Here is a 26,583-nt window from a genome sequence, read left to right on the forward strand (position 1 = left end):
GAATTGTGGGTTTTTAAGCAGGCTTGCTTTGAGTTGAGTCCACAGACATTCTAGGTCAGATTGGAGTTTTAGTTGAATAACATTTCTGGTGAGGCAGAGCAGCTCTCGAGGCAGAAATAATCTCATTGGTTGAGTTAAACCACAATAGGCGGAGCCAAAGAACTACAGTTAAGCTAAGTAACATTAGGCTGAAGCCCAGTGAAAAAGACAAGAGGTAAGAGAGGAGGTAGCTAATATTATGAAGCCTAGCGCTCTGCTACCAACTGAAACAATGCAACCTATATACTAAGTTATCTAGGTTAGCTAGTTAGCTAGCTGACCTTCAAGTTCAAACTAGCCATACTTGCCTATAGCTTTCTAGGTAAGCTTAGCTAGCTGCTGACCTTCAACATCATGAATGCCCTGGAGTTCCTTCTTTGCCATTCATGTTTGCCAGTTAGCTAACTTGCGCTCAGGAAAACTGTGGTTCTTATTGACTCTGCCCATTTAACTCAACCAATGAGATTATTTCGGTCTCTTATTGCTTATGTCGGCTTAAAGCTAAGTAAGTTAAAATGCTGCAAATTAAGGGCTTGGTGGTGGGAAGCAATGAACTGAATAAGAATTCATTAGAATAAGATAACAACCATGTCACAGGTTAAATGTAAACTAAATACATGTTCATTCATATGTAGAAGACCAAAAGGACTTGTGTGTCTTTTTGGACTTGAGTAAGAAGTCAATTATTTGGTAAAAATCAGTGAGTGAAAATAATGATGGAGATAATATTCACCATCCATATGGTGGATTTTTGTTGCCTGGACAAAAGTTGTCTCAATTGATTTTCAGCAGTATAACAGTTGATAAGAATCTGTAGATTGTAAGTGTACAGTAATTGCTACAATCATGACTGTTATTGTTATATAAACATCTTTTCTAAAATGTATAAATTAATTACTAAAATGAGTATTACAGAAGTTATATATTAATTGAACATAAACAACCATTGAAACAGAACTTTCTCATTTTAAAGTTGGATTTTATGTACAAGTATAATGCTACTCTCTAACACCTTAACCACGAACCAGACAAAGTGTACCATGTGGAAGGATGTCGCTAGATCTTCTAAGCCAAGGTAATATGATTCAGCCTAAATAATTCATTATTTCCCCTCATATTTTGGACTGATGTAATACAAATATGGTTTGCTTTCTGATATATTCTCATCTTGTATACAATATAGAACGGTACTCATAATATGTCTTTAAATAATTACATAATTTACGATGGCGTAATGGCTTGATATGGTACAGCGTGTTTTCCGAGAATGAAGAGGAATAGTTGGAGGCGGGAACAGACAGAAAATCAGAAAGATGATAAATAAATAAATCACATTTCTCTCTATTTTTTTTTTTTTTGGAGTATAAATTGGATCAAGATGACATGCAGTCCTTGTCTTGTTCCCATGTGGTGACCATGTACCAAAAAACGATTGGTCCTGAAATCGCAAAGTGCCCGGCTTCTCGCTCGAAGCGGACCGAAGCTGGGAGTTGGCTCCCACCCGGGCGAAAAAATATGTGGTGTCCAATTTGTGCCTACATACTGTACGTACAAGTGGTCTGTTAGCAGCGCACGTTTGGTGTTCGACTTTGGCTGTAGCTTTGCCCTGGTGACAGCAAAGGACGAGGCGACGGAGGCGCCGAGGGTCTGATGCGTATCTCGGCGCGGGCGGCTGGTATCTTTTGTTGTCATCAGGACTTGGACGTGACCGGTGGCTCTAGCAGGCGAAGTCCTCGAACACCCCGTGGTGCCCGGCGTGGTGGTGGTGGTGGTGGTTGGGCAGGATCGTGTTGGCGTACGCCCCTTCTGGGTGATTCCTCGTCATGTCATTGGGCTCCTGTTGGAGACACGGAGCGAGGGATAATATACAGCGAGCGGGTCGTTATTCCAACATGATCTCCGACAGGGTGAATCAAGATTTATTCATTTAGTTTATAGATTTAGTCATTGTTTTGTAATAATGACTAGCTTGCTCTACATTATCCTGCTTATTACACACTTACACAAATTCGGTCATTATCTCCTCATCATGCTAGTACAAAAGAGTGTTTTTTCTTCATACAACTTACCATTAGTTCGCCAGGCTCACTGCTGGAGAAGCTTTCTTCCAAACAATTGCAGTAAATGGAGACCAGTCCTTTAGTCTTTTTTTTCACTCACTGACTCACTCACATAGCATCAGAAGACTCGAATCATGCTGCACGAGCTGTATGGAGTACATTACATATATATATATATTGCCCTTTTTGAAGCCTAAAAGACTGGCCTCCATTTACTGCAATTGTTTGAAAGAAAGCTTCTCCAGCAGCGAACCGGCTTTGTACTGGCATGAATTTAAATTTTTGGGTGAACTATCCCTTTAATTTGATTAGAAATCAACAAAATCAACTGGTCTTCTTGACTGCGGAGTGACTAGATGTGAAACAGTGAAATATCAGACCTCAGAATGCCTTCAAAACTGAATATTCAACAAAGCTGTGCAATAACTGTCTCTGTGATAGTGTGCCGGCTCTTTTCTGGGATCAAGTGCTTGTTCAAACAGGCAAACTCGAGTGAAGAATTCCACGTTGTAGACATCAATTCCCAAGAATGGACTTGAACAATATTCTTCTAATACGTAACGCTGACTTTAAGCTTGCTAAAGCTCTGACAATAAAGTGAGCATTATGTGTTAGAAGAATATTGTTGCAGTGCATTCTTGGGAGTTGCTGTCTTCCTACAATGTGGAATTCTTCACTCTGTGTGCAATAACTAGTCATAACACCTAACACATGCTCCAGGGGTGGATGTGCTTTGTATAATGTTTAAGACTAATTGGCAACATTACACACTTCACTATTTTAGAGTGGAGAAATATCAATTAAATTCGCTCTGAATAATTCCCCTGTAGTCTCTTAATCCAGTTCCAGTGTTGCGGGGAAAGCTGTGCACGCGGTGTGAATACGGCGTAGTCGACATTTGCCACAGTATGTACCTTCGCTTTAATTTCCTCTAGACCCACAGTTGCAACAGTGCTGGTCTGCTGCTTGTTCTTCTTCTCCTCTTTCTGTGGCCTCAGCAGACGCTGTAGCCGGTGCTTTATCACCTGGTTTTTCCGCCGGAATACAGCAGCAGGGGAGAGAGAAAGAGAGCAGAGAGAAAGAGAGCAGAGATGAAGAGCGGGAGGTGAGAGACTCAGCAGTCAAGAGTTCATTCACTACCGAGTCGGCATTGTAGCCCCTCGCTCTGATTTTGCTTTACATGCGTACATGTTTGGCAGTCAGCAGGCAGCTGGCTGGAGAGCACAAACAATTTAGAGCTGAGGCAGGAGTTCATTACATGACCAGCGTTAGTAGTGTGTCCTCAGTACAGACCGTAGCGGATATTAATTTCTCCGGCCTGCGATTTCAAATGGAACACTCATAATAATTGATACATTGACACTGCCAGTCCATAGATTTTAAGATGATACTAGGAAGAACAGAACACTGGCAGATCAGTAGTTGGAAATTCTACTGAATAAATTCCTCACATTACAGAATCAGCTTTGCCAATATTGTCGAAAGGGAAAAAAGCAATGAAAGCACTAGAGCGTTTTAAAAAGAAAGTGACTGAAAGCTGAAAAATCCAGCAGAGAAAGCAGTTGGACAGCTGGACAATGGCTGCTGTTATTTCTGCATGTTTGTGTGGTCTGATATTAGCTGTGTGACGTCTGTTGGCCCGCGCGGCCGCGATAGACAGTGGGCGGAAAGACAGACGCAGTACCTCGTAGATGTAATCCAGTATTTCTAAGATTGTCAGGATGCTGGCTCCGATGAATAAGCCCATCTGGCCGCCGATGTCACCTGAATAGGAAGAGCGTTCGAGGAGAAACAAATCGGCGACAAGACACTCTGTCAAGGTTTTTGATTGAGGCAGTTGCTGTTAGTCGCTGATGGGAAGGGAACAGTGTGTGCAGCTACTATCACAATGCCTCACATTATATACCAACAGGTCTATTTAATTATGCGGGACATAATGAGGAAGAATTAAAGTAAAGCTTACCTAATAAACCGGCGACGTCGTATGCTTTCTTTTGCTCGATTGTTTCGTAGTTCAGAGCTTCGAAGAAGATATCTAAAACCAGGAAGTTGTCTCTGGAAAGCAAGAGAGTGTTACGGATTAAAAACTACTACTCTCCAAAAATAACTTGAAAATCATTTTTTTCCCCTGCTTTAAATCTAGGGTCATTCCACAAAACACATACTAGACCATGTCACTTTTATGTGCACCATAACTTATCATGATAGGACTGTCAAGCCTCCAGCAATTAACATAGATCATGCTAACGATTGTGAGATTACGGGGTGTTTGAGGGTTTAACTGGGATGGGCTAGAGAATGAACATTGGCTGCATGCTCAGGCACTGCGATGCCACTGATCTCCCCGGATTTAGGAAGTCTGGTGCCTTGCGAGGCGTCACCAGCTCATCAGTTTAGGTGGGTTTACCTTGCACTACATCCCTGCTTATGAGGCATTAAAAGGCATTGTAAGCAAGCAAAATTATAAGTGCATTACATTCACGATAATCTGAATATTAGCAAATATTCCGTTAGACATTTCACAACGTCATAATGCGTTACAATAAATATGATTTTCAGACGTGATCAAGATTTTGAAATGTTGGATATATGCTCGTAATGACCTCATGATGCCTCACAATGCACTTACTGTTTCCAGACTTTCTAAATTCAAAGAGAGTACAACCATCTTCTTATTTGTGGAATACAGTTTACCACCTTTTTCAGGCTAAAACGATATGATGAAAACTCACAGTAATCATAGTAACTAGGAGTGGGACGATATATCGAAAATCAGTATATCGCGATACAAAAATGTGACAATACGTATCGTGGAGAGGAGAAATGAATCATGATATTAGCTCCATTTTATGCCATCGCTAGAAAGATTTGTGGCTCAGAAATAAACATAATTCTGCAGTCAGACTTTGCCGTTTTTGAGCTTTTATTTATTACATCGTATCGTGGTTGTATTGAATCGTGAACCCCATATCGCGTATCGAATCGTATCGTGATATAAGCATATCGTCCCATCCCTAATAGTAACTAGTATCAAACTGATGGAAGTTATATGAGGATAGGGGTTTTTAAGGGAGAAAAACTGAAAAACAAATTGATGCTTTTCTGAAAATATAATTGCTTTTTTGGTTTCTGTTGGTGGTTGTTTGCCTCGTGGTGATCGCAGACCGGAGGTTGTAGCTTCCTGTCCTTTTCGTTTAGCACCACATCACTGCTCATAAGCGGCCCTCCTAAGTGATGTCTCGTCGAATGTTCCCCTTCATACCTGATGTAGTCCTCCGACTTGTCGTATTTCCTAGAGAGGTAGCGAGCCGAGCCCTTGCTGGGGATTTTGACCATGGAGAGCTCTTTACCGTAGCGGGTCAGATTACAGGGTGTCTCGCATGGGCAGGTGTCCCCACTGTTCTTCTGTAGCAGCGCTGCAAAACAATACACTGGTTAAGTTAAATCTCATGCTGGTCAGTTAGGAATCACTCTACCAGAGGTCTATATAAGACACTACACAGAATCTACAGGAAAAAACAAGTATGAAGTACAGACCAAACAAATTGTAAACTAGTCTGAAGGCAGTATACAGTTGGATAAACCCTGGTCATAAATACATAGCTCTATATGATCTAAGCCTGCCCATTGGTCGCCTAGGTTTTTATCCACCACACTGATGCAGGTGAGTTTAGACCTCTACTCTGTGTTTTTCCACTTTCATTACAAGTAGTCAGTGTTTCCCCCAGAATTGTATACTTGCCAGGATGGAAAAGCCTCTGAAACAGCCTTTAAACCATCATGGGACACTAAAACTCTCCATTGAAACAGACTTATGAAATTCTTTAAGGGTTAGCAGCCTTTTAAGGCAGAGTGACCCACCACACCTATTCAATGGTAGGGAAACTCTGGGATAGGCCTTTGAATAAAGAATTAATTTACAACAAATGAATTAAGAAATAAAATCTCCAAAGGAAATACAATTTTATTGCAGGTTTTATAAACTCTTTCTGTAGCTGTGGTCAGGAAGAAACCTACATCATATCAGGAGTGGATGACATGAGCCGATATCTGATCTAAAAGAGACCAATATCGGCCCAATATATTGGCAAACCGATATATCGGTCTAACCCTATTATTTAATAGAATTGCAGTTATGTAATTTGGCAATTACTAAGAGGATAGACGCTGAAATAAGTGCTACTGAGGGCCATGCAAAAGGGACCTTGACTTACACACACAAATAACAAGCAGGCATGAATTGTTCGCAAATGCGGATGTTAACAAATACACATTCACAATCCCAGCACTAAAAACAATGCTGTGGTGACGCCATGGTAAATAGCTTTTTCCAATCTCGCTTTTCAAATTCTAATTCCATTCAGTCCAAACAAAAAAAAAAACGGGGGGAAAACACTGATAACAGCAATTAAAAATCTGATGATTTATGTGTTTTATAACTCTTATAATTAGGTTATTTGTATGCAGGAGCGGGATGGCATCTATTCTTAGTCTGATGTGGGGAAGAAAAAGCACCTTTACAATATAAATCTATGAATTATATTTTAACTTATTACCTTTCACAAAGGGCGAATCCATTCACACTTTTTGAATCGGGAATACGTCACAGATGAATATGGACCATTCTTGTAAGATATATCTAAGATTTCATTCAGCCGGCCATTAAATGGGTTTTGGAATTCACTGAAGAGGGACATAATTAAATTTCTGGCTTATTTGGCTTGGAGATCATAATTGTACTTATACGTCTCCCATCACCCTAATAAACCGTCTCTTTTACTGCCACCATAATGCCTTTGAAAGCAAGGCACCTTTGTACAGTCATAATGGCTGCGGGGAAAGAGAGGGAGGTGAGAGTCAATGGTGGTAGGGTGGTGGTGGTGGTGGTGGTGGTGGGGGGGTGGGGTGTAGATATGCAGTAATGGAGCATCAGTTTGTTATTAAAAGTCCCACGGTGGCAGCAGTGTATAGACATCAAGCTCCAAATTGACTCAACCGCAATGAGGAAAAGTCATTTTAAAATATCTATCAAGCCTACCTCTAGGTATTCGTATTACAGAGGGGGAAAAAAACAAAAAAAAAAACATATTTCCTGATCATATTTACTGATTGTGTTTCCATTTCCCTTTGGGGGGAATCTATTGTAATGAGAAAAAAAAGAAATGAAGGAAGACTGTCTCTTACCGAGCGCATTTTCAACACAGCTGATTTCACTGGGGGCGCAGATATTGTCAGTTCCTGGAGAAACAAGGACACAAAATGAGTCTGATCAATCAGAACACAAAATGATCGGCGACCCGTGTCTGTGGCTGTGGAACCGCCGCTCCGCCGCTTATCATTCATCTGTAAATGAAAGGCAGGCACGGAGAGGATGGCTCCCATCCACAGGGCCGGGGCCAGGGCCGGGGCCGCATTGGACGCCTCGGCCTCGGTTGCGTGGAGAAATGGAGCATGCTGGCTCCGCCCCCCCCGAGGCATATTTAGAAAGTCTTTAAAAACCAATCAATGATTCACTCTCTCGCGGACAAACACATGGCTCGGGCCCCTAATGACAGGTATTCATCAGCAGCACAATTAATTGTCAGAGGTGTGTGAAATGTTCATTTTGGGGGGGAAAACGAACATTGCCTCAAGAAATGTTCATTAACAGACATTGAAGTGGGGTTATGATCTGAGGAGTGAGGCTTCACACTTGGTTCGGGATGGGTGTGTATCCTGTGTGTTTCTGCTGTGATGCCATGGTAATACTCTTCTCTCAATGAGTGGAAATAACCTGGATTCATTTGAAATCCTGTCACATTGTTGTTTGAAGGAAAAAATGACCTCAAATCATCTTAAATCTTACTTTGCAGTTTTGTTTATCATGTCAAAAAAATCACTATTGTGCATCAGCTATCAACTAGTATTTGTATGTTGGAAGAGTTTCATTCCAAAAAGACAAAATGATACATACCACAAAATGATACATACAGATACTTCTGGTAATGATATTTTAAAAAAAACCCCAAAACATAACGCTCATGTCTATGCTGAAATTCTTTCTATAAGATTCAAGCCAGTTTGCTATTTGGAATGCTGTTTCCTGTCATCTTACAATTACCTCTTCATATTATGCTGTTTTAATTTGGGATAGCAACACACTTGTGACTAATTGTACTAATTGCACTAATTACGTAATCGTTTTTAACACAACTGTGTCAGTGTAACAACTGTTTCATAATTTTGCAATTACCATAAGAACAAATTAAGGAAGTAAACAGAAGGGAGGGAGACCGTCCTGTAACTGGGATTCCTCCAGTTCCATCCCAGCAACAGCCATGTGTCCTTGAGTAAGACACTGAACCCCAACCTGCTAACACATTGGCTTTGTTTACATGCATGGAGTAACTTCACTATATTTGTATGTCAAAATTAGGGATGGGATGATATATCGAAATTCAATATATCGCGATACAAAAATGTGACAATACATATCGTGGGGCAGAAAAATGAATTGCGATATTAGCTCCATTTTATTCTGCTGTAGTAATCACAAATGAGACGCTTGACCATCACAATTTCACAAGCTCTCCATCCAAATGATATTATCTGCACTTTGTAATGACATTTTTACATTGTTGTTTACATTCTAGCGAGCCAATGCCATCATCAGACTTTGTTGTCATTGAACTTTTATTCATTACATCGTATCGTGGTTACATCGAATCGTGAACCCCATATCGCATATTGAATCATATTGTGAGATAAGCGTATTGTCCCATCCCTAGTCAAAATGTACCCATAATCCTGTGCGGGTCTGCCTTAGCGCAGACTGCGAAAACCACTAGTGAAGCACTAGTGAAGACAAAAAAGTGTATTTTCTTCCAAAGTGAGAGCAGTAAGATGTTTCCACGCCACAGTAAGCTGTTCAATATGGGAGTAAGCCAAACATCTTAACCAGGTTTCCCATAATCAGAGTATGAGCTTACTGCTGACGTTTGCATGCGTCAACCTAAAACCTTGAATAACCGGGTCAAGAACTGAATTCTCAGTGCATATAAATGAGTAAGTCAGCCTGAATAAGAGCGTTAGCTGAATTCCTAAATTGTGAATGTACTGTGAGTTTTGAGGGGGGTGGGGTGTGTGTGTGTGTGTGTGTGTTCATACCGGGCATGTGCACCATCCTGCAGCGGCACTGCCGCCGCACCTCCTTGGTCTCGCAGAGCAGGCGGCAGGCGCTGATGCTGTACGTGTCGTAGCCCGGGAACTTCTCTTTGCTGGTGGAGCGGCAGTTCCCCCAGGGCTGGGGCAGGTAGGTCAGCTAAGCACACAGAGATTGATTAGACCCCAGTCTGAGCCGCTGGGGGTGAACGGTCACAGGTGAACAGTAATCTGGTAGGGGGGGTGGGGGTGGGGGGGAGACGGTGTGCGGCGATGAGGAAGACCCCTACCCTCTGCTCCTGACATGAAACGAAGGTCTGGAAACCCGGGGAGACGCCGAAGCCCAGCTGGTGGATGTAGGGAGGCTCGTCCTGGCTGTGGATCTGCACTCGGATGCCGGCCTCCAGGGACGTCTCGTCTTCGGGATGAAACGGGAGCGGCGAGCATGCAGAGTTGTAAGAGAGGGAGCGAGAGAGAGAGAGAGAGAGTACAAAGGGATTTCAGGCGGGCGCTCTCATCTGACAGCTTGGGGTCAGTTTGAAGCTAATTGCAAACAATGTTCCAGTCATGTTTGAAAAATAAAACCGGCAGAGACGAATATCGTCGGAGCATCTACAGCGTTGTACAGATCTGTTTTGTTCAGGAATCATTCATTTTAAATCACTTGATGTTGCGGGGATGTAATCAAAAAATGCATCATCCAGGGGAAAGGGACAGGGGTTATTGTTGATTTAAAACCTCCAAAGGGAAAGCTCACGCTGCAACATGGGATAGGATTGCATCGGACAAATAGGTTTGTGGCTTACTTGTCTCTCTCCAGATGGGAAGATACTCATCTTGCTGGATATCCAACATGATCTCCAGCCCGTTTCCCATCCCGCCCTGCTTGGTTTTCCTGGACGTCGTCTTGTTGCCATTGAAAGTGTAGCATTTCCCATATTTGGTGTAAACCTAGGGGGGGGGAATAGATGAGTATCAGGAACGTCACAATAAACATGACAATGTCCATCCGCGGCCGTGACAAGCTCACACTAGCGGCGCATTGAAATGAAGTTGGAGATATGGAGCGGAAAATAAACAAGCTGAAGTTATTGAATATCTACTACAAACCTCTGGAGCCTGGATGCAGTCTGCTGGGGGAGAATAACATGGCAACAGTGTGTGTGTGTGTGTGTTAGGGAGGGGTGGGGGTTCCTCAGTTGATAAAGTATAGTTTATTGTCAGCACGAACATGAAATGAATAGCCTATATACGGGCAACACCCGCCACACAGAACCCCGCCGCATGCCACTCAGCAGCACTGGCGTCCCACAGAAATATCAAATGGCATAAGGGATTCTTTCATCTTCCTTCAAAAGAAAACAAAAGACAATAACGGAGAGCCAGAGCTATCGCGTCACCGCATATCAGAGCGGCTGTCTCTAAGGAAGACGTATCACCTCTTTGTTTATGCCCCTCATCTGAACAGCTGCACTGCAAAGAAAAAAGAAAAGAAATAGCCATCTTAAGCCATTTCATCTGCTGCGGATTTCCCTTAAAACAGCTAAAATGGTGCGAGATCATTTCACCAGTTTTGAGAATTTTCTTGAATCAAGTGATTATCTTGATCCTAGTGGAGCGGTCTGCTTTATTTCAAGATTCTGTCATTTTGAGAAAATTCCTGAAACAAGTGAAACATGCATTGGTGACAAATACAATGATTTTACCCCTCTTCTTTTATGAAAAACTGGATTTTAAGACTGAAAATGACACTAAATGACTTGTTAGGCTGGACATTTTCTGCAGCGTGCGAGCAAACAACAGACACATCAGTCTATTGGATGCATTTCGAACAAACATCAAGTAAAGGAGCTCCGTAATGAAAGTATTAAAGCGGGTGGAAATCACATGGCGGGAGAGGTCAACCGACAAGACGCCGCAGAGACGACGGTGAAATAACAATAAAGCGGAGCAGACTGTAGACGTATCATTAAACGGACGGCGTCGGGGGCCTCGGCATCCTTTTGTAACGGCGACGTCTGTGTTCTGACTTCGATATTGGCTTGATTCCCCTAATGAGTGCTGTGATGTCTAAATAAGGGACGCCGGTGGAACAGCACAAGCTCTTATTTACGGACCGCGGGGTGTGTTCTCGTCTCCGACGGGCCGCGGAACAAATCAAAGCGCCGGTCGTGCTCGCCCGGCTGAATAGGTGGAGTAATTCTCCACAACAGCGGGCTATTTTGCAATATCCACAACAGTAATTAGGGCCAGAAATGAGTAGCTGTTTACCGAGGCATCGTGTTTAGCAAGACAGATGTATTTTATGCAATATTGATAGGTCTCGAGGCCTTTGATCTGTGGGTGTGTGTGCATGTTTACATGTGTGTGTGCTGTTGAATGCATTTCCTATGGTAACCTTCAAAGCAAACTAGACTCTGTGGAGGATTTGGAGCTGGCTTGAAGAAATACAGACCTCAGCCCAGCCTCTGATTAGGGGTCTTGAAGGGGAAAATTTGTTAGTTCTGTGTTAGCCGCTTCGCATATTTTGCAAATGACAGCGGCTTGCTAGTCAGCGTGGCGAGCGAGGAGGGTGGTGGGTGGGGTGGGGTGGTGGTGATGGGTGGGGTGGTGGGTGGGGGTGGGTGGGTTCAAGTATTCACAGTGAGACTTCTGACTGGCATGTGCTATTAGGCTGAGTTGGTTTAATCTCTCTTCGGCTGGTGCGGCGCAGTTGAGGAGGTAAGCCGCACCTATCATTGATCCCCCTCCCCTCCCTCTCCTCCCTCCCCCCCCCCCACCCCCTTCATTGACACACTTAAGCCTCGGCAGGCGCGCTTTATCTGATCCGGCAGGCATCAGAGGTAACGGAGGATTCAACTTTGGAAATGCTCAAAACAACCCCTCCCGACCGAGCGGCGGGGTTCTGCTGTAAAAAACTTTGGGCTCCGGAGAGGACGCTGAGGTGCTCACAAATGATGTCCCCGGAGACCGGGGCGAAGTTTTCCCATCATCTCACCCACGAAATGGTTGTTGGCAGAGCTTCCACTGATTCATTTCTCAGCTTCTGTGCCCCGCTCTCTCTCTCTCTCTCTCTCTCTCTCTCTCTCTCTCTGAGAGTCTGCATCTGCAATGTGATTGATGGAGCATTTTTCTCTTGTTACATCTTGCACCAAATTTAGCGAAGGTAACAGGACTGACTTTGGCAATTCCCAAGGAGGGACTTGGCGCTGCGTGTTGACAAGCTGAGAGAGAGCAGCAAGCGTGGCAGTTACAAACCAAATGAACGGAGGTATTGTATTCTTTGGAGTAAGTCGAGATGTATACAAGAGCTAATTACTGTGGCGCTTGCGTAGCATTGTTCACTTAGGTGTCGTCCGGAGGTCTAGAAACAATGTTATTCCACTGCCTTTTCTGCGGTAATAAAAAATATACTGCAACAAATGTTCCAGTTCTGCAGCATTCTATCAGCTGCCAGGGCATAATAACTTCACTTTAATAACTTTAGTTTATATTAACTTTACTAGTAGTCAAAGGTCTAAACACATTGGCAGTAATAGTATGCACACATTAACATGAAGCCCTCGTCTATAGCAGTAACGTGCTTTGGAACGACGCCTGGCTACACATCATTTGCATACATCTCACCTATTATAACTTAATTGGGCTTAATGTCACGCCATTAAGAATCTTGGCAGTGTTTTTTCTTCCAAAGTGCCTTGTTTCATTCCCTTTTCTCTTCATTTGAAATACATTAAGAGACCAACCCCATACCATATAATTCAGCAGCCCTGGTGGGGTAAACCCTTAAACACCCTCTTTATGTCTGTCATCTGACAGTTCCCTGGCGCTTTTTCCCTTTTAAATAACCTGCAAGAATCACTTGAGTGCTTCTCCGGAGGACATCCATTTCCAGACACGAGGCTGCGTGTCATCGGCTAGCTCTCCGAGTACGAGGAAGGCGGATTTGAATTCATTTGCAGAGGGTGGTAGAATACGCCAGAGCACACTGATTGGCAGTTGAAAACCATTAAGGCCGGCTCACGCGGGTTTAAGGTTGAGACAGGATGTTCTCTGATTTAATGGCTTCATTACAGCCCCCCTAGCAGAAAGCACCGAATCACAACGTGACATAAACTGATTGAATATTTACATGATAGTTCTGAACTTTTTTTCTCGGGGCCTTACACTGTATGCCGCTGCTCGCACTGGAGGACATGCGCTGCCAGGCAGGATTTACTAAACAGGTTCAAGTGAAAATGTTGGATGCCAACTGAGGCTACATTCACAGTGCAGCAGAAAGTTTCCCAATTTTTCCCACACATGTGACTTATATCTAATGTTTAATCAGTGTGCATGAGTCACATTTTTCCAATTCTCATCTGGATCACATGTGGTACAAAAAGGTATGCAACCTACATGTGACTTGTATTTGAACGCTTAAATCAGAATTTGTCTGCGTTGCCTTGGCAATAAATTAAGCTTATGTCATTAATCTGTGACAGTTTTGCCACCATGGCAGCAGCAAAGAGAACAAGAAGACACGATGGAATGAAAGCCAAATAGTCAACTTGATTGGAATTTGGGGAGAGATGCATCAATTCCGTCAAAACCCGAAGGCACATATCATAACCGAGAAGCGTTGGAAAACAAGCGGGAGAAGCGTAGATACAAAAACAGAGGTGACGTCTTTTGTTATTGTCTTTTCGACATCACTGTCACTTCATATCGGTATCAAATATGAGTTACATCCTAGAATAGATATGAACAGTCATCCCAAAAAACCCCCCAACAAAATCAGATATGAGCAGCAATTCTGAGGCCTGCAGGGTAAATGCAGCTTAAAAGTACAGGGCAGGAAATCATGAGGCACCACATTTGGGCTTCTCTGGTATGAGAGGAACCTTCAAAAGTCATTGTCGGCGCTAACAGCTAGGCCACAGACACCAGATTCTGAACATGCCTGAGCTTGAAATTATAGGAAAGCAAAATGATGGCGATGGTGACACAGGTCCAGAAAGCTCAGTGACCAGAAGCGGTGACACTGATGCACCATGGGCACTTAAGCTGCATAATACACAAATAATCCTCAATCAAAGGGAGGCTGTTATTAGTGGAAGCGATGTCAGAGAGATGACAGTTCTTCTTGGGTCAGCGCTTCACACTTCAGATGTGTTCAAAGGATAACAGTTCGGCTGACGCCGAGACAAAGGAGCCTAAACAGCGCAGATTGGAATGTGAGGCACGGCAAAACTTTGCACCATTAACCTCCATCTCAATGCCTTCCTCTAAACCCGGCACCAGGGACGCAGACTTTGGGTCGCCATTCAACACATTCCATTCATTGTGCATCAATTCCAAACTTCATTAAACAACTGACTGCCTATATCGCCATGGTATTTTTTGTAATACAGTCGTTCTGTAGTGTAAATACAGTGTATAATCAACAGGTTATGAGTGTGGTTTCTCTTCAGAATGTGGTAGAATAATGTGATTAATAAATGTACAATACTAGTCACAAGTTTGGACACAGCTGATTGAATGCACTATGTTTTTCATTCTCTTAAAGCCATTTTGATCTAAAGGCTTATGCTTAAATGCTTGAAATTAGTTTCTTAGACAAATATAAATAGTGAAGTTGATCCTATGTGTGAATTTCTTTCCAAAGCCTTTGCCTTTCCATCAAAGCAAAGGGCGGCTACTTTAAAGAATCTAAAATATAAGATAGTTTTGATTTGTTTAACACTTTTTGGTCACTGCAGAATCCCATTTGTGTTATTTCATAGTTTTGATGTCTTTACTATTATTCTAAAATGTGGAAAATAGTAAAAATAAAGAAAAATGTGTGTCCAAACTTTTGACTGGTAGTGTAGATGTGTTGTGTGTAAATTCCTTATACCATATGAAATGTAAATGAATGCTTGCTATAACAATTGTGAAAAATCTTTATCAACAAATAATACAAATAGACACAAAGGAAAAGCACTGTATGACTATTGTAAAGATGCATCTTGAAGATGGCTTAGTTAGGTTTACAGTTAGGTTTTAGCAGCTACAAGGTGTGAATGTGTGTAACTGTATGCATTTAAAGAAAGAAAAAAAAGAGCAAGCATGCTCAGCCAGACCTTCAATGGATTAATTAAGGGAAAAGAAAATCTAATCAATTCAGATTGAATTTTGCATAAAACAACTGTGTTCATGATCAAAATAGGCAAAAAAAAATATCCTTAACAGCTTTAGGCTACAAGGTGATGAACTTGTTTGATCATTTACAATAATACGCCTGTACATTTTGCCTTGCCACTTGACAGTATCCCCATACATTAAAAATGAGGGACATCGATATGAACCTGGAGGGATTATTTAAATCGTTAGTGTAGGAGTTCTGCCTCTCATCTCTCTCCTGCCTTTGCTGCTCTCTTTCTGGTTTTCTCCTCCAGAGCAACAAAAGCGAAGTGGAGCATCAAAGTCAGAACAGTGCACTCAGTAAACCCCTCTCTCTCTCTCTCTCTTCAAATGTTAGCGTTCCTATTTTTCGTCCCTTTTTTCTCCCGTGCCACTATTTCCCTTGGTGTGTTCGGCTAATGGAACAGTAAGAGATGCTCTTGAAAAAGCGGCTAGAAATGGAAAGGCTCTCTCGCACAATGTGAAACTCACAAATAGAATAGTACTCCACATTCGGCGTAGTCAGGAGCATGAAAGCTTCCTTCTGCGGAGGACAGAACGCACCAACATCATGGCCGACGGCCCATAAAGATGCTGTTCTACAAATGTGATTAGAAACTATCATCATAATGGGCAGAATTAATTTGTATCACCATAGAGAGACGGGTCTCTAATCAGTCTTTAAATGGAATGGTGATAAATTCTTTCCCGCTGGTAAGGCTTGAGTCTGAGCCCAACCTCAACAGTGATTACAGAAACAATACTTTCTTGATGTTAAACCTCAGACTGAACAGCGCCTATTAATATCATATCCAGCTATGGCTGCCATCTACATTAAAATGAGTCAACCCGCTTGGTGATTTTCATGTGTACAAGTCAAAGTACATTAGCCAGTCAGACAGCTGAGGTATGGGCATTTTCTTTTTTGGCCTGCGGTGCTTGAGTGACAATCTCAGGCTATTTTTTCCACTCCGATGGCCGAGGTCAACATGAGAGCGGAGTACAGTGCTGAACGTGTTAACGGGGCTCTCCAGATAGCAAAAGGAGCGTATCCCTAATCATACATGTGCCCGCTGCACCGCACTATCCCCCCTTCACTTCAATTTGCTCACGGTTCTGATCATTTATTCTGTTTGGTAGAAGTTGATAGAGCCAAGGAGAAATCTGCCCTGGGCGCTGCACTAGCAAACAGTCCCGCCTTAGGCATTTGTCTAACTGTCGACTTTGTTTTTCTGCAGCCATTTAGATATTCGGGTTTAATTAAGGTACCTCTGTCATTAACATAGACTTTCATTTCCTAAGCTCTCAATCTCTCACCGCTCCCTCTCTCTCTCTCTCTCTCTCTCTCTCAGACTCTGGCACCTACTCCCAAGTGCAATTGCTCCCCACCCGACTGCCACCGAAAAAGCACCGTCACAGTTCCCTGGCCAACCTTTTATTTAGTATTCATCATAACCGAGACACCTGCTCTGTTGTGTTTTTTCTCTCGCAAGGGGAACTCGGGGGAAATGATATCTGCTGGAACAAAGCCACGTGTTCGGGTTGATGAAACTTCCACAGAGGGAAAAGCGGGATCTACTATCTGGTGACATGAATCATCGGTATAAAATATGGCGGCCCCTCGGGGGGATGAGGGAGATACAGATACACATGAATATAGGCCGCTTTCACTTGTCATTATGTGACAGGTCATTCAAAACTGAGCACATACTGTATATCTACATATCCAAACCCTTATGATTACAAGCATTTCAGAAACTGCTATGCGGCCGGAGCAACATTTTACAATATAATAATAAAGAACTGTTGATCTCCAGTGAGGCATATACACCAACGTCCTGGGACTGTATTCCTAATGACATGCAACCCTTCCTTTATTCACAAGGTGGTGCAATAAGTGCAACATATGAGGCTCACCCTAACCTCCTGTTTGGGTGAGCTCAGCAGTGGAACAATATTTACCTCTCGACTGTGTAACATTTATGAGCGCGGGGACTCGTATTTCTCCGCGCTACATAAATCATCTGAGTAAACAAGTGCTGCTTAGTGATTTTGCTCGAGCGAAAGAACTTGTGTCGAGTCAAGAGTAGATCTCACAGTCCATTAGACTAAGCTGGATCTAAAACTAGAGCCCAAGAGATTTTGGCGGACACAGTAGTTCAGACCACACACCTAAACGCGCCCGGACTAATTCGGCCTCTAATCACGGTCCTCTAGACTGGTTGAGCTAAAAAAGAAGTTAATGCCGGGATTGGACAAAGGACCAACATCCCGATCAGGAATTGGAATCTTTAGACCATCGATCCTCTCATCGATTGGCTCTGATTAAAGGAGCAATAAGGAAGACTTTCACTGCCCCGTAGCACAAGCTGACCATAATGTATCAGTGGGGGATTGATAAGCTTGGTGATTAATACCAATGACTCAACGATCACTCGGTCAGGTGCTGAGAATTCTGGCTCTCAGAACTCGCTTTCCTGCCAGTAATCTGTTTTGGAACAAAAACTCTCCACCCATTGGGGTTTTGAGACACTCCCAGTCCCACCTCCCCACCTGCCATTTTCAACTGCTCAACAATGGAGGACGGCGCTAAAAAGCCAATAAAGCAAATGACAAAGCAGTATTGTTATTCCAGTATTTAGCATGGCGATATATTACCTCTTTCTGTTGGATTTCTGCTTTAATGAGCTAGTTCACTCCCCTCTCTATCAATGTTGTTGCACCTCCTATGGATTGCCGATAGAGGTCGCTAAAGGTTACAGATTACCTAATGCCCCCTTTAAGATGGGGTGATTGAGAGTGAGCGCCGCCGACCACTGTGATCCCCGTCAGCACATCAAAGACAGGCCAGATATCTGGTCTGCTATTAGCGGAGTGGCTGGATGCCACCTGCCCAGATGTTTGGCATGTGGACTCCGGCGCTGCCAAATGGGGATCAGGAGACCACAGGACGTCTTCCAGGAAGCCTGTGAAGCTCCCAAACTTCAAGGACAAGTCTGGGGTCAGGAGGAAAAAAAAAAAAAAAAAAAGAACACAGCTCAAGTTCACATCGTGCTAACAAGGTTACCGCATCCGCTTCCCGAACTTTTCAGAAGTTGATGACAAAGCTGCCTCACTTTCAAATTTTCATTTGCCATGAACATAACAGGAGCGTTTGATATCCTGCGTCAGAGGCCACAAAGCTCAGTGTGGATTAGACAGAGTTGATGTGCGGGCTCTGTATATCCCATAGTCGTGACAATCCCATGCCTGTTGCCTTGGCTCTGACTGTCAGCTGAGGAACTTGCTTGTGATAGGGGCTCAAAATATTGGAAGGCTTCCTGTGGTTCCAGCCCTGACTGTCAATGTGCATTTGATCTCCTTGGAGTTTATCCACGGCGAAGTTGTTTGTTGTTATTTACAGCCAAAAGCCTCAGAGGTGGTCGGCGCCGGTGCATTCTCAGGGAAAGATGCGGCAGAGGTCAAGATGATCATTACCATTATGTGGCTCGTTATTGAACCCCATTAATCACTGTCAGAGTGGAGAACAGAGACAAACTGCAACAGCGACAATGCATTCCGCCGCTGTATCTCGGATACATTTAAAATGGTGTGACTTCTATCGCAATTCAATGGCAAAAACAATACAGGCCATCATATGAATATCTAATATATAACCCAATTATATTAATAGAGAAGAAGACAGTATGGTAGGCACTGCAGAAATACATTTGTCAAAGAGCATTGTGTATATATACTCAGAGTCAATGGTTAAAAGCCAGATCCATAACTGCAGTATGACACATTCTCAGCCTGCGCCCGGCTTTGTTTACATAGTGATTTAATCAGCTGGAGATATCATTTTCACTCTGAAATGTATTGTCCAAGCTTTTGATACAGTGGGTGACAGCATGAGACAGTGAACCTTCACATGTACAGTGTTGTAATTCTTCATAGTGTTTGATGCTTTTATTCATTTTTCCATCTATAAGACAACAGATGAGTGTATTTATTTTTCCATCTATAAGACAGCAGATGAGTGTATAATTATTTCCATCTATAAGACAACAGATGAGTGTATTTATTTTTCCATCTATAAGACAGCAGATGAGTATATAATTTTTTCCATCTATAAGACAACAGATGAGTATATACATTTTTCCATCTATACGTTAACAGATAAGTATATTAATTTTTCCATCTATAAGTCAACAGATGAGTATATTCATTTTTCCATCTATACGTTAACAGATGAGTATATTCATTTTTCCATCTATACGTTAACAGATGAGTATATTCATTTTTCCATCTATACGTTAACAGATGAGTATATCTATTTTTCCATCTATAAGTCAACAGATGAGTATATTTATTTTCCCATTCATACAGTAAGTCATCAAAGTATATTTATTTTCCATCTATAAGTCAGCGGTAAATACAGCCAAAATATAGATGGTCAAATAAATAGAAGACATAATGCCTTTTTTGACATGCATGTGGCTGAAGCTGTGTCAAATCAATTTCAAAGCCGGTGGCCTCCGACTCTGACCTTGTCCCGCACTGCTCAGACTGAGGATTCCGCTAATACAAGAGGAAATGAAAGTATTTCAGCTCACTGCAATTTCGCTTTTCCTTTAATAGACACAAAGCCAACCTTGCCCCCACCTTGCTATTTTCCACTTCAACAGGACAAGGTAGGCGCGATGATATAATGCAAATACTTCACATATCTATCGCATCTCGGAAATGGCGCCATTCACATAATAATCAGATTTTACCATTGGAATTTCAAGGCTTTAATAGAATTTAGGGGCATGAGTGAGGACATGCCATTAATAATTTAGCCTTTACATTTTGATACGGGACCATTAACTATGCCTGATTATTTCTCTTGCCACAAGGTCATTTGGAGAAGGGAAACACATGCATGCCTGCGTGCCCACAGACTGTTCCGGGAATGCGCACGCACACACACACACACACACGTGCACGCACACACACACACACACACACACACAATCAGCTCTGTTACCTGCAGGTGGGGAAGCAGCTGCAGCGTATTTCCTTTCGTCTCCTGCCTCCGGAGCACGTGTAGGCATCCGTAAGATACCAGCCGGGCTCGAAAAAAAACTTCTAATAATAAACAACGCAGCTGTAAACCAAGAAGAAGAATTGTGACTTCTGCAACTCTCCTTTAGATCTATAATTCCCTTTGACAGATGTCAGAAACAGAGCATGTTTATTTTAGCCGAGTTGCGACATCAAGCCGCGAAGTATACTTCTAAACATGTCAGATGCCTTACCATCCACAAGTCATTGAATGTTGTATAATGCATGAGTATCATTAGGAAGTGATGGCGCCATGAATTCGACTAAATTCTGATTACGAGATCCCGTATCACTCCTAAATCAGACCTAAGAGAAGAAGAGGCCCTTCCGGCTAAGCATGAGGTTTTCTCCATGGGTCTTTACCCCTTCAGAGGCTGCATAGGCATTTTAAACATGTGCAGCTGACTGCAAGTGAATGGCAGTAAGTGTAACAGAGGAGAGCAGGCCTTACTGTCTGCACCCTGCCCCTTAGCATAATCACATTTGAAGTTATCACAGCTCCAGCGGCGAGTCAACACTTCTTTTCTAAACCGACGTATGACCGATTTCACTTCCCACAGCCTTCGAGTGTTGCAACACAATAACAAAATTCCGGCGACATTACAGAGCGAGAAAAAAGAAAAAAACGGAGGGCAGAACATTTTTGAAAAGAGAAACAAAATGAGTGTGTTGCAATGAAATGAAATGCCCCCTTGACTCGTCGGCTCGGTCTGATAAAATTCTGTTCACTGTCTTTCAGCCCCACCGCACAGCGGCAAACAAAATGCCTCCAACTGATCAGCATTGAAGTCAACACATCAGCGTGTGCATTGGGATGAAGAAATCAATGTCAGTGGATTCCCATAGCACCTCCATCTCTGCCAGCGAGCCTTCATACAGGGATGGAAAGCCATCAACTGAACTTACCCAAAGGGGATAGCAGACACCCGATATTGATGTTTGAAGGGTTGCCCCGGTGCCAAGAAAGGCCCTTGTAAAAGCCATGGTAAAGGATTACCCAAGCAAGCATGTCCTCCCTCAGCACAGCGAAGAACACTAGTTTCCACCCTTGGTCCTGTTTGAAGGGTCATTTTTAAGCACAGCGAGGGATGAAACAAACAACAAGAGGAGCTATAGGACAGACCATCCATCACTCCCACTCTGCTCTGCCCCGCTGCTGGTCGGGCCGAAGATAAAGTCGGGCTTATCTTCAATTAAGCTTGGTCAAACATCTTTAAAAAGGCCCAATCTGTGATGCAAAATGAAAACAGAAGGCTATAGCCTAGGACCGGAGACATTTTTCATTCTCAAATTGATTGGCAGACTTGAATACCGCAGCTGCTGTTTTTTACTGTGATGATGGGTATAATGGTCCGCAGCGTCAAAGTAGCCATAATCACAGTAACGAGTGTACTTAAGGGTGTGATGGCTTTTACGCAAGTCACCAACGCATGAGTACAGAGAGAGAAGTTCACCTCAAAGTCATCCTGTGTTTTTTTCATCTATGCATGTAGAAAAGAAGCAAGATCAGTCACTTGCTCCCTGGTTACCACAAGCTAAGTTTCCTCTATAGGATTTTGTAAATTTGTTTTGAAAAGTGTTTTACAAGTAAATGTAATAATAATAATAATAATAATATGTATTATGTTTATATGCTGTATGTCTATATTTCACAATTTTATGGGTCCTACTCTTCAATAACTTACACCTCTATCTGGAGTTTTTAATAACGTGAATAATAATAACGCACATATGCAAATCTGCTCGTTCTGTGCATATGTTATCAACAGCTGTAAAATGAATGTATTTGATATGAAAAATACTTTTTTTAAAGGTAATGCATGTCTGTACATGGCCATATGCTGTATCCTGTTTATATGCTGTAAAAATATTTTTTTCTTCTTCATCGTTTTCCATTTCCTCATTTGTCATATTTTTAAAAAAAAAATGCAGCTTGCACAGCCTGCATACATGATGCGATTCATGTACTTTCATACTTTTCATTCATTTGTTATTTCTTACTTTAATAACCCCCATTTGCTCTATTCTTATTCTACTCTTTATATGCTATTTTTCTTCACTGTATCCTATTATTTCCTGCTGAAATGAACCAATTTCCACATGGGGAGCAATAAAGTTTCATCTTGTTTTATCTTACCTCATGTGTAGAATATGAAATTATGATGCAGAAACAAATTCACATAATGTAAAGCTTGATTTAGCTGCATTCATTTTCACAGTTCTACTTAAAATATGTAAAATATAACAGCTGGGATGAATTCGGATTAGATTGAGATAATAGCTGGGATTCTAAAATTACGCCGATGAACAGGCCAATTACTGGTACTGTTAAAAGAAGCTGACAACATGGGCAGTGTAATCACAAGTTCCAACCTCTTATTAAGCTTTTAACGCCAGCAAACAGAAATGATTGTCAAGTATGCTAATGGGAACTAGAGAGCAGACTATTTGCTGTATTGCTGTGGGTCCCGTGTCAGCTGAGAGCTTTTCCTTGTGGCATGGGGTGCTGCATGCAGAAACAGCTGAGCAGATGAGATTGATGTGCGACCGCTCTGCTAGACAGACAATATAATTAAAATCATGCAACCATGGTCTGTACCATAACCGAGGCACAAGTAACCAACTCCTTTTCTCCACATTTCTAATAGGTAAAACTGGAGATATATCATCGGTGGAAAAAAATATGTTAACATCCAGGTGCATTTTCATAGATTCCTAAGTGGTTTTATTTGTATTTGTAAAATATGAATTTATTTCAACTTTCATATCTCATCATATCTCAAAATACAGGTCTGTTTTAGCTCAACATTTACAAACATTACCACTGTGATCAATTATTTTACAGCTTAAAAGTACATGTAAATCCATGTTTAGTGGTTACATGTTTTCATTTTATTCAAAAGCTTTGTCAGTCAGTTTGAAAGTGGTCTTGCATAGGTTTGAGGGGTTGGACTTCCACTGGGTCCACCTGGTATTGTAATTGTATGAACATAATGTCTTCATTCCAACGAATCAGAAAATGAAAACCAAGTAGCAGGGCAACATCATTCCACCAGGGAGTGCCATGTAATTATTGATAGGGGATTTAAAGCTGCGCTAGAGTATGTAAAAATCCAGCCGTTTTCTCAGCCCAAATAACAAAGTGGAACTGCAACAGAGAAGAGCGTCACATCCACACTAATTGAGACACTTTAGAGTTGCCCTATTTGTCCAAATTACATTCCGGTGTCTGGTATTTACACTTCTCTGCCCACAGGAAGTGAATCGAAACTTAAAGCTAACAAATGCTACTTTTTTCCTTGAAACAGTAAGTGCATTGTTAGTCCCAGCCTCCTCCCCCGTCTTGTCACTCATCTTGATGAACTGTCTGTTGAACTCTGGGATAATAGCATGCTAGCTTGCTACGTAGAAAATTTAGCAAACAGGCTAGCATCCTAACTGTCTAGCAGTAAGAAGCTCTGTGTCTCTTGTGGTTTTCAACCGCTCCTATCTGCTGCACGTTTAGCTTCGCTGTACTTTCTTTACTTACTGCTTATCTGTCTTATCTGCTGCATGTTTAGCTTCACTACACTTTTGTTTACTTAGTGCTTTCCTCCATTGTTGTTGTTGTGGCTTCCCTGCTTTGTGGCCGCTAGCCTTACCTTGATAGCCATGACCAGCCAACCTGAATATACCATCACAGACAGACACACACTCATAACACAATATATAATAGAATACTATTTATTTATTGCTATTTTAATGTGAAAAAGTTGCATATTGCAGAGCAAAATCCAAAAGTGTCTCCTAAACAACAGTGAGCGAAGCGAGCGTTCTGTCCAGAGAAAGCTGGCTCACCAACGATGGCACCACCTCCACCCCACCAGACACTTAAAAAAGAAATGTAGTTTACTGATGTCATGTTACATGAGTTCTAGGTAATTCAAACAGTTACCTCTGAGTGCAGTTTTAACAATGTATGTTAGCTCTGCTCCAGCCTTTTCCTCTTTTCTGCTCATCAGTCACTTACCAGCTAAATAACCACTTGACCCAAGATATATCCAGACGAAAAGGCTGAAAACAACCCACTGCTTCTGTAGCCTACTACAAATACTTTTATATAACAACCTTTTACAATGTTTGAGCAATGTTCGCACTGTCTTGGCTTGCAGCGGTTTAACGTTGAGATGGCGAAGACTTGAGCTCTCACAAATTTACTTGCTCATCTTTCTTGCCAAATATCTGCATTTGTTCTTTTTTTTTGCACATTGAACTTTATTGTTATCGTTCTAGCAAAGTGATTGCAAATTTTATTAGATTTTTCTCTATTTTTGAAAAAGCACACAGACTGATGGAGCAATCTAGTGACAAATGTCGCAAAAAGTGGTTTGATAAAGTTGAAGTGGAAGTTGCTTTTTTTATTTGCACAACATAAATTACTGAAAGAAAGGTGAAAGGAATGTTCGTGATCTTGATGTTATTTCAATAAAGTTAAACTTGGCCCATTTTGTCACCATTTTGTTGGGGTGGGGGGCATGAAAATTTTTCTTCCTCCAAAGGGGGGCATGACAGAAAAAGTTTGAGAACCACTGGCTTATACTGTAGGTATACACACACACACACACACACACACACACACACACATACACATTAAACACATGTGGTCAAGGAAATGCGATAAAATTCAAAACCTTTCTTTTTAAAAAATATATAATTTATCCTATATGCTTCTAGCTTTGCCTGCCAACCTGCTCGTGGGCTACGCATTTTAGACCAAGTCAAGGCTGCAAACAACATGAGCCTCAGCTTCAGTATCTTATATAAAGTCACAGCAGTCTGCTGTGGCAGGACACAGTAAATCACAGATTTCTTTTGCCCCTGCGGAACTGCAGGCAGATGCTGAGTGATCATTTGCGGGGCGGGACACCGGAAATAATGGCAGGTTCATATAGGTGCAGGAGGAAACCCAGTTGGAACCTTGATTGCAAACCCACTTAAATCTGTGAAACGAGGTGACACAATTCAACTTTGATGATCAAGGAGCAAACATCCCATTTCCACTGTGAAAGGCTCCCTAATGAAATATCGAAGGAGGAAAAAGCAGCAAATAATGAGTTTTGTCAGATGTGCACGACTTCTCTGTACAACACATTTAATCATCTTATTATTTGGTTTATTGTAACACATAAATCACCTCTATATCATACTTGAGAACTTCCAACTGTTTGTTTTACCCATGAGCTGTGACCTCAATACACCAAACAATCTTTATAGGAGACCAAACCATGGATGTAAACAGATAAATATGAGAGCTTGACCCCGCTGTAATCCCCAGTTTAATTAATGCCAGGTCCCCTCTCTGTAATTTGAAGTCTCCTTTATTAGAAATTTTAAAAGTGCCCTCCCCAGGGACACGCTGAGTCACAGGGAAATTGTGGCACAATATGTTTTTAATTTCCCAGGAGGCCCTGGCGTAGCAACTATTTAACAACGGAGCAGCTTTGCTGAATGAAACTAAAAGGTATGCTTTTTATCCTTTTGTCATCATGAGTGGCCCTCACACGAAATATTCTGCCTACAGTATCTGCATGGCCCTCACTTGCCCTTCATCTATCAACTTATGTCACACTTTCTTTTACTTGCCTTCCCCTAAGATATGCGCTGCTGTGTTGCTGGATCAGGCGGCAATACCTTCCCATCAAACAAATCACATGAAAATTCTGTGTTAATCCCATAAATGTTGTATTCCGATGACTTTATTCTTGATTCTTTATTAGGATCCACTAGTTTCCCTGGGGTCCACAAAAACGTTAACATTTGACTACGCAGAGTTGACACCACAAGACGGACGGACGGTACAACATGATAAACATTCATAGACAATGATATTACAATGTAAACATTTTGAGAAATTCGACAGGTTCGAGACATCCCTTAAAGGTGATCTACATAGATTATAGAAGCATTATAACATTCGTTAAAACATAATAAAGCCACATATTAGGCAAGGGAGATGCATGGTTTGTTAGATGTTAATGTTTTCTAGCCAATATTCTATTCATGTAGCTGTCATTTCTACAGAGACCCCCAGGGGTCACCTGGTAAAAGAAATATAATTGATGTGGAAATTCGT

General features: G+C 42.0%; 1 protein-coding gene across 1 annotated transcript in view; it reads right to left on the reverse strand.

Moving 5' to 3' along the window:
- Positions 1-1,735: 1,735 nt before the first annotated feature.
- asic4a (acid-sensing (proton-gated) ion channel family member 4a) overlaps positions 1,736-26,583 on the reverse strand; it is a 69,621-nt gene continuing 44,773 nt past the window's right edge. Inside the window, exons 2-10 of the mRNA XM_071915680.2 lie at positions 10,046-10,190; positions 9,530-9,657; positions 9,246-9,399; positions 7,284-7,337; positions 5,362-5,515; positions 4,063-4,154; positions 3,784-3,863; positions 3,014-3,124; positions 1,736-1,876 (exon numbers count right to left, since the gene is read on the reverse strand). Coding sequence (XP_071771781.1) covers positions 1,757-1,876; positions 3,014-3,124; positions 3,784-3,863; positions 4,063-4,154; positions 5,362-5,515; positions 7,284-7,337; positions 9,246-9,399; positions 9,530-9,657; positions 10,046-10,190 — 1,038 coding nt within the window. The 3' untranslated portion in view covers positions 1,736-1,756. The remainder of the gene's footprint in view (positions 1,877-3,013; positions 3,125-3,783; positions 3,864-4,062; positions 4,155-5,361; positions 5,516-7,283; positions 7,338-9,245; positions 9,400-9,529; positions 9,658-10,045; positions 10,191-26,583) is intronic.

This window comes from Centroberyx gerrardi, chromosome 10 (assembly GCF_048128805.1).
Source record: "Centroberyx gerrardi isolate f3 chromosome 10, fCenGer3.hap1.cur.20231027, whole genome shotgun sequence".
Classification (NCBI taxonomy): domain Eukaryota; kingdom Metazoa; phylum Chordata; class Actinopteri; order Beryciformes; family Berycidae; genus Centroberyx; species Centroberyx gerrardi.